Source organism: Monopterus albus, unplaced genomic scaffold (assembly GCF_001952655.1).
Source record: "Monopterus albus unplaced genomic scaffold, M_albus_1.0 scaffold438.1, whole genome shotgun sequence".
In the NCBI taxonomy this organism is placed as follows: Eukaryota; Metazoa; Chordata; class Actinopteri; order Synbranchiformes; family Synbranchidae; genus Monopterus; species Monopterus albus.
This window is the reverse complement of record NW_018128318.1, coordinates 16,919-30,584: the sequence shown is the minus strand read 5'-3', so window position 1 is coordinate 30,584 and position 13,666 is coordinate 16,919. Positions and strand designations below refer to the sequence as shown.

Sequence of the window (13,666 nt, the reverse complement as noted above, 5' to 3'; positions counted from 1 at the left end):
CTTCCTCAGGTCAGTTTTGGCAAACTCCAGTCTGGCGTTTTTATGTTCCTGTGTCTGCAGTGGGTCCCCTGGGTCTCCTACCAAAGTGTCCCTTGTCATTCAGATGGTGACAGATAGTGTGAGCTGACACTGTTGCACCCTGTGCCTGCAGGTCAGCTTGAATCTGTTTGGAAGTTGATCAAGGTTCTTTATCCACCATTGGAACGATTCTTCATTGCAGTCCATCATCTGTTTTTCTCTTTCGTCCACATCAAGGAAGATTAGCTACGGTGCCATGAGCTGTAAACATCTTGACAATGTTGTTCACAGTGGACACTGTGCGAGCTGACACTGTTGTCAATTCTTTGCTCTTCTTTCTTTTCTCCATGCTCAGTGTGGTCCACATGACACAAAGGTTGAGTCGACCTTGCTCCATTTTAATTGGTTGCCAGTGTGATTTCTATATTGCCAGCATCTGTTGGTTGCTACAGGTGAGTTTCATTACAAATTAAAGGAGCATCACATGTTTGATATACAACTATTTTTGATGATTTAGAAAAGGTGTCAATAATTCTCACAAATCCATGTTTGGAGTTCTGTGTGGACTGGATCAGATTTGGGTTTTTTATGTTGTTTTAATGCAAACAAAAGAAATAAACATGAGAATACCAAAGACTTTGTGATTTCAACAATTTTCTGGGAGAAGTGGTGTGTTATCTGACAGAAATGCAGGAGTGGCAATATTTTGGCCTATGACATTAGGCCACAGGAGTGGCAATATTTTGGCCTATGACTGTACATTGTTTCAAATCTAAGGAGCCTTGTCGCTAACGCTAGGGCTTCTTTTTTGATTAATATCTGAAGAACATCACCTCGGAGTCACCATCTCCTGCCTACTTGAGAAGGGAATGTGTCACTTACTGTGGTGGCAGTTATGTCTTTGCGGCGGTCTGGGATCTCAGACTTGTTGGGGTTGTTGGCACTGCTGACCATTGGGCTGGAGGGAGGGAGGCTATGGCTCCCCATAACGCTGCAACTGGCTTTACGTGAAGGCATTCGTCCCTCCCGCAGCTCCCGGTCACCTGTGCTGGTTGGGCTCCGTTTGGGGTGCATGACGGGCATGGAAGGCCCGCCTTTGTTGTGGAGGACAGCAGAGCACAGACACACAGAGTCTCATATAAGTCTCATATTTTGCAAAAACAATGGGTTACTCATCACTGAACTGGTCAACACAGCTAGTCACCGCCCTTATAAACAATAAGTATCTCCAACTGAGGCAACCGGAATATTTTTATATTGTCCTGGTAATGACTGGTTATGTCTCTCATCAAATCATTAAAGCAAGTTTTCACAGTTTCAACTCTTAAGGTGTGAAGACAAAATCTGCATAAAAAACAGTATGAACATTAGCAGTGGACTGGACTCATATTTAAGATAAATAATCCAAAGATCTAGGAATCATAAATTCATAACAAGACTGTGCACATTTTCATCTGCAACTGTGAACACCTGAAGAATAATGACGTTAGAGAAGAGACTCACAGAAGTCACTGTGCCGTCGCTGCCTGTGGTAGGTAGAGGCACTGCGCTGGGTCTTGCTATGTGAGGAGGAGGTTGAAGAGGAAGAGGAGCCAGTGGCTGAGGAGTGCTTGTTGGTCCCGTTGGTGATAGGGCTGGGTCGTACCCTCGCCAGGGACAGGCTGCTAGCTGTGCGCGCCTCGGTGCCATCCTATAATGTTACAGTCATGTTAGATAGAAAAACATCACAAAGTGTCACCCGCTATGATGCCCTCCTGACACGAGGAAAGGCGAACGTGGTGGTTTCCATCTAGCTACTAAAATGTTTTGACCATATCCAGGCACACAGAGGTAACATTTCCTCTGGGGAAGAGAGGAAAGAGCTGTCGAACCATTTTTGAAATCATTTACCAGCCTGCTGCCAAATACAGACTGCTTAATCCAATTGTGATACAATAGTGTGCTATTTTTCCACATTCTCCCATTTTATTGGTGTAAGCAAGACTGTCCATGCACATGTATGTCTGTACAATACCCATAGATATCTGTCAAACATTTCAGAATTCATAATAGATTAGTGCTACATTTCTCTTCTCTAAAATTTTTTGCAACTGATTAAATCAACATGTTAAAGCTATAGAAAAAGCGTGCAGACATACAGTACTGGCACCTCCTGATTTAAAACATACTTCACAAACTGTATTTTATTTTGACAAACTAGTTCGACAATATTAAACAGTGATGCATTTGTAAAGTAGGATTTATTTTGTTACAATAAAAAGAGTATGTAGAAAAACATGGTTATATTTATCACAAAGCACTGAATTTGGCACAAATATTCAAAATTATTGAATGATGGAGCATCATTGTTAAGTTATTTTGCATGTACAACTGGTGATTGAGGTAAAGGTCAGGCTGTTATTTCACCCTGTAACCATCATCTAAATAGCTCCTATGAAGGAATAACTGCTTGGTAGTTCTGTATAACTCACGTCGCCTTTGCGGCCCAGCAGTAAGTAGGTGGCGGTGACCTCATTGTATTTCTGATTGAGCAGAGAGTCCTTGATTTCCTCTGGAGTGAAGCCCATACCAACCATCACCTCTGAAGAACACAAACAACCCAATATGAAAGGTTAGAGACAGGGGTATCATAAAATGTCTTGTATCTCAACTACACTCATGAGTTCAGTTCTGGTAAATGAATGTGCTTTGAACCAGAGTGGCAGGCAGGCCAGGAGGCAAGCTGCAGCTACAGTGGTCCAGCTGATTCACCTATGCGAGCTGGATCACTGTAGTCCTCCACAGGTTCTATATGGGGCTTCAGCTCGTCCCCCTCATACCCTGTATTTATCCACTTGTCCTTCATGACTTGCTGTAGAAACAGAAATACAGTAAAGCTTTATTTGTGTTTGCCTTTAGTGCTGTGAGTGTGTGCGTGTGTGTGTGTGGGGCTCTTCACCTCTAGGGTGCAGCGTTTGGCAGGGTTCAGCACCAGGAATCGGCGAAGGATCCCCTCACAGTCTGTGGACATATAGAACGGCACACGGTACTTTCCCCTCAGCACACGCTCCCTCAGCTCCTGCCAGGCACAGCGATAGCATGTTACACATACAGTACATCTCAAACTCCACCAGCCAAACTCAAACCAGGAGCCAGCTACAAAAACATTTCAAAACATTTTCAAGAAGCTACAAGAAGTGCTGCAGCATCATGAACTGCTATTAGTTTGGAGATTGTAAAAAACAAGCTTGTTTGCATCAAACATCATTCACAGCACATCAGTCAGCACAAAGAGGAAGTTCTGACTTTCCCCACTCTGTTCAGGTGTAAGTCCAGCCTGATGTAATACTGTCTGCTGCATAAAAACATAGATTCTGAGGTCCCTACTGAAGGCACTATGCTGGGGTGGAGTCAGATATGAGAAGGGTTAAATACACATCTGTCTCCGCCCTCTGGTAGAGCTCTAGGGATGTATCCTAGTGATGGGTAGATGAGGCGTCATGAAGCGTTTCGACACATTGCCAAACTGTATTGATACTGTGTCGATACTGTGTCACTGAATACTGACACCTGCTGGACCTTAAAAATCCCTACAGGCAACCTGGTTGACAGACTCAACTGACGCTGATTTGATGACCTAGTATATACAATAATATAATTTAAGTCATTGTATTTTATATTGTATTATTTCATATCTTCATTTAAATTTAAAATTTCCTTGATATTTTTAGATACAGTCAATAAATAATGTGAACATGTATCATAACGTGAAAATCTAAATGAACGTGTTGTGAATGAGGATGCTTGTGGACTGGGCTTTTTTTTTTTTTTTTTTACAAATTTTTATTCAAAAAAATAAGTTTTTCCAACGTTTTGAAATTGAGTCCGTTACGCTTTTTTGATACAACTTCTCCAGCTGTAGAAAACACCCGCTCACGGGACACAGATGAGGCTGGAGTGCAGAGAAATTGTAAGGCAAGTCGGAAGAGGTTTGGATAGATTGCCTTTTGGTTGTCCCAGTATCTCATAGGATCCTGGGACCTGGCAATACCTTATTTTCCGATATGAGATCAAAATGGTCCCACACGGCGGAAACCTTTCTTTTGGCTTGAGGCTGCTCCATAATTCTTGATGAATGTGACGATGAACCGCAATAGATCAGAGATTCGTTTTGGCAGATGTATCCCGTTGACATATGCGCTTCCTTATAAACACAGTTTGGCGCGGCAGTGTCAGTTCGAAACAGTTCCTGTATCGGTCACGTGACTTTCTTAAAGCGATACGCGCACCGACACGGGGTTTTGCTCTACGAGCTCGGCGCATGTGGCGACGCGTCGGTGTTGCCGGACCCATCACTAGTGTATCCATTACCATCTGCTGGATTTTGGATAATACTCCTTTTAGTTGTTTCTAGCAGCAGGTCCTATTCCATAGTGCAAAAACATCACAAAATACAAACAATCATTCTTTAACACTACTATTTGGAATAGAAATTAATATTAAGGGCAATATTAGGCTAAATGTTTATATGTTTTTTTAAATGACTGTTTATCCTGTACACATAAAAATAAGAACATGCACTGTATAAACCTGATCTGGCAAAGTGGTTCCTTTTAACACTAAATTTGGATTACCATATATGCAATAAAATATTGGCTTTTCTAGTAGTGAGGCAAGAAGGTTCTGGGTTCAAGTCCTGGCAGAGTTTGCATGTTCTCCCTGTGCCTGCGTCGGTTCTCTCTGGGTACTCCAGCTTCCTCCCACAGTCCAAAGACATGCAGCTTAGGTTGACTGGTGACTCTAAATTGCCCGAAAGAGTGAGTGTGAGCGTGTGTGGTTGTTTGTCTACATGGAAGCCCTGTGATAGACTGGCGACCTGTCCAGGGTGGACCCTGCCTCTTGCCCAGTGTCAGATGGGATTGGCTCCAGCCCCCTGTGACCCTATTCAGGGAAAAGCAGTGTAGAAAATAGCTGGATAGTAGTGAGGCTTTAAATGTAACCTTGGACCTTTCTGAACAACCTTTCACTCTTTGGTTGAGGGTGCAAAGTCTTGTGAGGTTGCTTGCCAGGGTCTGCCAACAAACACAGAGGCAAAACTGCATGAGTAGAGTGAACCCAGAGTAACAGCGTCCTCTTCCCTCATGTTAATATACAATGATGTAAGATCCTTGAGGTCCCATGAGTTTCATCAGGGCACATACTGGACATACTGTAACTGTACTATTTCACAAACAGGTCCCTCTTTTGCTCCTGTTTTTGGCTTAAGCACAGGGCACAAGGACCAGCTCACTTGATACTAGGATCTAATACATGTTTGTAATGTTTGCATCTCCGTTTGCTAACAAGTTCATCATATCGACTTGATTTGCTGATAATATGTCAGTGCTGTGGTTACAGCTGCAATCTATTAATGGAAATTTAAAAAAAATAGATCCTTCTTTAAAATGCTTGTTATGTACTGAAAATAGTAATCAATATTGCAAATATAATCTTGTCATACTTGTAACAGTCTCAAATATTCATCCTGGCTCCTAGTACCAATCAGGCTATAGTTTCTTTCTCTTAAATCTCTTTTTAAACACAGAATACTGTATATTATAGAAAATAGTCTATTTAAGCAGTAATTTGTGGATAAAATAGTTGTGCACTGTGAATTATCTAATCAGTGAACATGATAAAACAATTAAACTGAAGATCACCAATCAACAGAAATAAGTATTTTCAAGGAAATGCTGGAAAGAATGAAAGAAAGGTCCTGGATCACATTCAGAACCAGAGAGCCATGTCGACACATCGCACACTGAGTCACCAGAATGTTATATCCCTGGATTTGATTCAGACTTTATGCAAAGGCCTGTGCATCTGCCCTTTGGGGCCAGTCAGACCAGGCTGAAATTCTGTGTGCCTGTGAGAACACACAAAATATTGCAAAAGCAAGGCAGACATGAATAGCCAACCTACGGCGTCACATGTTAACACTGCTGCAGTGTTTCACACAACTCTAGGCCTATTCTGTAGAACATATGTAGACATGTTGTGAAAAAGTGTGAATATGGAAAAGGCTAAGTACAACCTTTCTCATAAATTGCTTCAAAGAATTGCTGACATTCAAAACAGTGACGACAAAACACAGTTATAATATTATTTTTTTAAGTTTCTGATAACCCGGTGTTTCCCATACATTAATTTATTTGTGGCGGACACAATATGAACACTGACCGCCACATATGAATTTAAAATAGATTAAATCTTATTTCACTGTAGTCACGTATAGCAGATGTACTGTGCCCGGCTTTATTTCTCTTTCACAAACACAAACACAAAGACATGACAACCACGACGGTGAATACAGCTGTTGTCGAGGTCAGCGCACTGTACAGTATATAGCATGGATGTATATGGACTGCTCTACAAGTGGATAATGTTGATGCCAGTTCATAAACTCTGACACTGCATGCTTGGCCCCTCAGATCAAGTGAATATCGAAAAACAACCTTATTTATTTATTTATACTTAATCAAATAATTGTTAGAAATTGTGTTTCAGTATGTTTAAAGCCATGACTGTTACCCTGACCCCCTGAGGAACCTTTCTGACCTGAGTGTGCACAGACAGACAGACGTCCACTTGCCTTCAGGTTCTGCCCATCAAAGGGCAGCGATCCGCTAACCAGCGTGTAAAGGATGACACCCAGACTCCACACATCCACCTCAGGCCCGTCATACTTCTTGCCCTGGAAAAGCTCTGGGGCAGCATAGAGCCACAGAATGTGTCCAGCTTGTTGCCCAGTGTGAACTCATTGCTGAAGCCAAAGTCGGCAATCTTGATGTTGGCGTCAGCATCCAGCAGAAGGTTCTCTGCCTGAGCCATACATACATTGATGCAGAAGTGGAGGCGACATGGATGGACAGCAGGAGAGAGGGAAGGACAGAGGAACACAGAGCAACACATTGTGGTGGTGGTGGTAGGGGGCAGTAGTGAAAATAGTTGGATGGGCAAGGAGGAAGAATGGGAGTTGTGGGAAGAAAAAAGAGGGCGCGAGTGAGAGACAGATGGAGGACGGGAGGTGACATTTGTGTGTTGTCCAGCAACACATACTGTATATATGTTAATATGTGTGTTTAGGAATGTTACAATCTATTACAACAGTGACAGGCTCTGACTGATTCCTCAACTTGAGAAAAAAGAAAACACAGCCTCTTCGCTCATCAGTGCTTTACTGTGCAATTACTAAAACGTTTTTTGAGCTTACTCACCTTCAAATCTCTGTGGACAATGTTCTTCGTGTGGCAGTAGTGGACAGCGGAAACGATCTGTGAACACGAGGACACAGACAAAGATGACGTATGCACAAATAAATGAAGATTGGTGCAATCTGTGTATCAAGAAGTGATGTACTTATACCTGCCGAAATTTGGCTCGGGCTTCAACCTCCTTCATTCTCCCATGGGACACGAGGTAGTCAAACACTTCACCTGCGAGTGAGTGTAGCAGAAACACATCAGCCAGGTAATGAGGCCAGAAGCATTATAGCCATGTCATTACTCTAACAGAGAATGGCCTGGGTCTGTCCAGTGCGAGCAAAATCCACCCACAAGAAGTAGTGGAACATAACCAAGTACATTTACAGTACTTGAGTACAATTTTGAAGGATTTGTAGTTTCCCTGAGTATTTCTTATTTTCTGATACTTCATACTTCATACTTTTCCACCATACACACTCACCTAAAACAATATCAATTGACAGTACAACATGAAACCTTGAGCGCATACTCTAAGTAAATGCACTCATGTTCTGGGGTGATAAAGAGATGAGAGATGTTCTCCAGCTCTCTCCAAAATACTTGGACTATTCTCTCCTCATTAATAAAAAAATACACAGCCCTGCTTCCTTTCTGACACCTTATCCCACCCACACCAGTTTCCATATAGTCCTTTAGATGTTAATAAAATAAAGTTATGCTTGAGTAGCTGCTAGATTTTGGATTACCAGAGCGAACAGTTGTTGGATATCACATTAAGCACATTTAAAAATACTGTACAGTATATAAAGATGGTATGTTTTGGTCTCTGCAGCCTTTCAGGCACCACACCCTTATACCTCCCTCTGGTCTTTTTATCTGAGACTTAAAATAATATGGGCCTAAAAGAAAGCCACATTTGAAACTGTATCTGTGAGATTCTTCAAGGTCACACTGAGCTAATGATATGGTATGAGCCAGAACAAAGACATATGAAAACAGTGACAAGAAACGGACACAAACAGAAGCATGTAAGAGACGAATGGACGATAAAGAAAAGAAGACATTAGATGCAATGTTATGGTGTTAGTCCTGAAATTGTGCTCAAAGTCAGTTTATACAGCAGCACCATTACTGCAGAGGCTGCTTAGTTATTTATGTTGTGGCTCTGTACTCTATTAAGTTTGAATGTGGTACTGTAGGACATCAATTAGGGGAGCGTCTACAACCATCTTTTGTATCAGATTAACAGAAAAACATCTACTGCAATTTTACTGTAAACGGTCTCAGCATCTTAGAATTCCCAAACATCACGTGTTGATAGCCAAAGAGTAAAATACCTATAACACAGTCACAGCACTCCAAAAAATATAAGTTATGTCAGGAAAACAAAATTTTTCTGAGAAAGTGATCATATGTCACAAGACCACTATAAAAAACAACTGATGCATACTATAACTAGTATGACTGTATGCCAAATTAAATCATTTATTAAGGTGGAATGAGACGGGAAATTCTTGTTAATGTCCCTAACAACAAAGGGCAATAAGGTGTGGCCCTAAAGAACTACTTGAAACACTGGACAAATATGCTGGAGTTGTAGTCTTGCCAAGGGTTAGGTGAGAAGACTGCCACCATTCTCAAACTGAGTTCCTTAAATAAGCCTCTGCCAGCATACTGTAAGCTTATCTTAGCATAAAGCAAGGAGAAACAGCTGGCCTGGCTCAGTCCAAGGTTTAAAAAACACCTCTACAAACTTCTAAACCTTATTAATGAACATGTTATATTGCTATGTTATAATCTGTATTGATCCATAACTGTGAAAATGACAGGTTTCGTGGTGCAGTAGCAGTGACAGTGATTTTTAACCTTTGGACAAAGACTCTTGATGTGGCATTTTAACCTTTTTGGAAAATGAGTATACTTTAAACATAGTTATTAACATAGTAAAGGAGAATACCAATTTTACATGTCAAAGCGTATTTACAGGTATTGGGGAGCACTAATGCATAGTATGTAAAAAAAAAAGTTACAATATGACCCCAGTGCAAACAGCAAAAAGTCTGATAAACAGTCTCAAGTGATGTCACTTGAGTCAGCATCAGCTGAATCTGAAAACTAAAGGTTTAAAAAGCCTACTCCTCATTTCTCATCTAGAGGCCCAGGGCTACATTAATTGCTACTAGCATAACAGATTTGAATCACTGTCGATGGTCACCATGCACTGTGGGACTTAACATGGTAAAATAAAGTTTCAATTTGAAAACATAATAATAAAAATTGTATTTATTTTAAAAAAGAAATATTGTATGTGGTGGCCATATCATCAGAATAATTGTTTTTTTCTTATACAGTATAACAACCAGTATACACAAATTTAAAAATATACATAAAGTTAAAATGGAGAAACAACGAATAATTGTATAGCTAGGCTAGCTGTTTCCCCCTGCTTCCAGCCTTTTTTAAACTAAGATAGCATCTCCTGGCTCTCCTTTTATATTTGTAGATACGACAGTCATGTCATTTTATCATCTTACTCTAGGCAAGAAAGCATATGATTGTTTTGCCAAAAAGTCAAAACTGTTTCTTTAAGTTGTTCTCCATATGGAAGGGAGAAAACCTCAAGTGAATCAGTGTTATTGTAATTTAACCCTCAGCCACTATGTTTCACCATGCATCCAAATGGAGGAACTAAAATGGATAATGATCCAAATATCAATCCTGCACTGACCAATTTCCTGCTGGAGCGCAATGTACATAGTGCAGTTCCAAATCTACAACTCTTGCCATAATTTGCAATCACAGCATTTGGACATGGACATGACGGCTGCTGTACCCACCTCCACTGGCATACTCCATGATAAGGTAAAGGGTCTTATCCGTCTCAATCACCTCGAACAGCTGCACTATAGCCCAAAACAGAATCAGATTACAATCAAATATGTATGTAAACACATCCTGCTCATATTATAAATAACAACACAGTCTGTCTTAAAAGCAAGGAACCTGCTATTAATGCTGTTGGGAGTTTCATCCATATCACATTTTGACTGTACAAATGCAACTTTGTGACCTCTGTATGAAACCTGAGATGTCAGTTGTTTGGTTCAGTCAGTGAATACTATAAAGCTTATTATACTTCCATCTGCTCACACATGGAAGCAAATCTCACAAACAAAAAGTTAGTTGCAAATGATGTACATGTCTTACCTATGTTAGGGTGATTTAATCCTTTCATTATTCGCACCTCCCGAAAGAGCTGGGAAGAAGAAACAGAATTTTAATGTCATGACAATATTAGACCTAAATAAATATTTATTTTCATCCATATCACAAAAGTTGTAATGTTTTATAGTCATTAAATTTGGAATTTTTGGATTTTGATTCACACTGAAGACAATGATTTTCACTGTTCTGCTTAAAAAAACAAAAGCACTGCTCATGGAAATTTCACATGTGGATCATCACCAAAATCACTTAAAATGGGAAGCCAAAGACCAATGCGGCCAACACAGTTAACTGAAATGAGTTCACAGGATTTGATGCCTTTCTTATTGTCTTTATAGTCACTGAGCAGATCAAGCCTTTAAATTTGTTAGAAATTTATTTCAGCTCACTAATGTTGATTGTTGAATTCATGTGAATGTGCAGTGCAACTGCGGTGCAGAATCTGGCATCTACGTATGCAACTCTTGACTGTGGTGTCAAACATGAGATGACTTGATTATTTAGTCCTTTAAAACCATACATCTCTTCTATTACTACATTCTGCTACTACTGACATATATTAGCAATGGCACGGTTTTAGGAGTTCAATACGAAGATTAACATGGAAGATTTGTATATTTTAAAAATAGTTATTAGCATAGTAAAGGAGAACTCCATCAATTTTACACATCAAAGCCTGTTTTACAAGTCTTGGGAAGCACTAATGCATATGTGAAAAAAGTTCATCTATGGCGCAGGAGCAAGCAGAAAAATGTCTGATAAACTGACTCAAGTGATGTCACTTGAGTCAGTGTCAGCTGAATCTGAAAATGTAAAAAGTCCATCCTCTGCGGCGGGCAGCTAATGTAGCCTTAAGTCTTAAGCTGCTAGATACTCAAGGCTACATTAGCTGCTATTAGCATAACAGACTTGAATCTCTAACTGAACTGCTGGTGGTCATGTTGCCTTATGGATAAATGTAGGCACCAGGTTTTGGCAAAAAGAATGAGTGAAATAAACAACAATCCGCTTGTTAAGCAGTGACATAACATTCTTATCATGACAATCCTATAGCACACTAATGTGCAATCAATTCTTTTGCAGAAATAAAATTGAAGGCGGACCAGGACGGACAGAGAAATGCACGCTCTTGTCCCAAAAAAATAACAATATCACTTTCTGTGTCTGATATACATCCAAACAAGAATTTGCAAAGGTGACAATAATCAACGCACCTCCTCATCATTAAAAACAACAACAAATGCCCCATATACAATTGTGATGAAGCTCCAACCAAAACCAGACCAACTTCTGGTCTGTCTGAGCACTTCTCACTGCATGTGATATGTCTACTCTGGGGGGTACACTGTATTTTTACACTTTGTCAGAGCAGGGGATTAAATTTGAGCCAGCTCCCCTGATTTCATGTATGTAACAGCACAGTTGCTCACTAAAAGGCCATCACTGAAAACCAGCGATTCTCCTCCATACTGTCAACTTCAACTGGAAAAAAAAAGATGGCACGATAAGCTTTTCTATCCTCTTTTCTCAATCCTCCCCCTCTCCTATTTTCCAGTGTGTCTCTCTCCATTCCCCCTCCTTCATTCAGTTCCTCTGGCAGTCTTCTCCTCTAGCAGTGCCCCAACGTCACTGTTGCCATAACAACCCAGGTATTAAGACTGGGCTCTTTCCCAGCTTTTCCAGCTGTGCTAGAGGGAATCTTGGGATACGTAGTGCCGAAGCATGTCATCACCCTGGTGCTCCATTGATTGCCTGCTTATTATGGCAGGGCCGAGACGTGAAAACGATAAATAATCCCCCAACAACATGTCTGACCCTGGTCACTGTGAATGAAGACAAACGGCAAACCCATGATAAAGCCGACACGCATGCACTATGGCAATCGGGTTTCTGGCTTGAATGAAAAATATAGAAGATGGAAACAAATTATTTTAAAATGTAAGTTTCAGCTCATATGTGTTATGTGGCAAAATGTATTTTTCAGGTGTCCTACAATGCCGCAGGAACCAATATAAATGTCTCTTGAGATCTGCTATTTCCTCTTAAAATAAATCTTTCACAGATACTGAGGTTTGAATATTTATCAGTGAATTCCCTCCCCTCCTTTACCCACACCTGTACAATATACAGTACCTCCCCCTTTCCCTCTATCCTCTACGTACATCACCATCCAGATTATGCTAATATGGACTCTTTCATGTCTACAGTAAGGATTTTCTCTAACCCAGGGGCGTGTAAAGAAGCCCACTATTATTACCAGCCATGTGTATTCACCAGCATTCTCTGTCTTTCGTCTCTCTCCTCAGTCCTGTCCTAAATGTGGCACTACCATCTCTTACAGCAGCCAGTCCAGTCCAAGAAAAGCACGAGGCAGGAAGATGGGATAACATACAAGTTGGGATCACAGTTCCTGCAAAGTGTCTAATATTCTAGCTGGTTAAGGTAAATTAAATCCATTTCTGCTATGATATACAGTAAGCACCAGCAATATGATGAGCCAGAGTATCAGGATTATAAAAAGACAGTGACCAAAAGGGCAATGGATGACCATGGTAAAAAGAAAGCAATGATCATTTGCATATTTGTACTAAAGCCTTGATAATACTGTAACAACTCAAGGTCACTGTTATCAGTACATGCAAAATACATAAGAATACAAATGAAAAAACTAAATACAGTATTATCAAAAGAGCTATTTTCTTTAGTTGCTATTTATTCAAGGTAAATCTTCCTGGACAGTGCTGTTAGAAGTAAAGAGAAAAATACAATGTTAATAGGGACGCAGAAAACTTCTAGTAGGATGTAATAGATATCTTAGGGGAGACCTTAGCAATATGCTTTCACAGGGCCCAGAAACCCTAGCAATGCCCCCACTACTTTCAGTCTAGATTTCACCTAGACAATTGCTCTCGCTTGCAATTTCTGGGTTGCAAGCGAGAGCAGACGTCTTTACTGCTCCTCTTGTCTGTTCTACGATTTTTCACATCTTCTACATTTTCAAGTCTTTGAACAAATTCTACAACTATTAAAATGCCTCCAAGAGGGAAAAGAGCTAATAAATCAGAAGCGAACGAGGATGTTGAAGCAGAAGAGGATTATATTTCAGCGGTGCAAGTAACATAGATGTTGAGTCAGCAGAAGCAGATCTACACCGCACTGTTGAGCCAACAACAAGATAACTTCAAAGGTTTTGTGCAACT

General features: G+C 40.5%; 1 protein-coding gene across 1 annotated transcript in view; it reads right to left on the bottom strand.

Moving 5' to 3' along the window:
• Positions 1-13,666, bottom strand: part of mark4a (MAP/microtubule affinity-regulating kinase 4a) — a 36,705-nt gene that overhangs the window by 10,624 nt on the left and 12,415 nt on the right. The window contains 11 exon segments of the mRNA XM_020587070.1: positions 901-1,112; positions 1,522-1,708; positions 2,490-2,599; positions 2,770-2,869; positions 2,957-3,076; positions 6,629-6,756; positions 6,759-6,858; positions 7,254-7,310; positions 7,402-7,472; positions 10,079-10,144; positions 10,449-10,497. Coding sequence (XP_020442726.1) covers positions 901-1,112; positions 1,522-1,708; positions 2,490-2,599; positions 2,770-2,869; positions 2,957-3,076; positions 6,629-6,756; positions 6,759-6,858; positions 7,254-7,310; positions 7,402-7,472; positions 10,079-10,144; positions 10,449-10,497 — 1,200 coding nt within the window.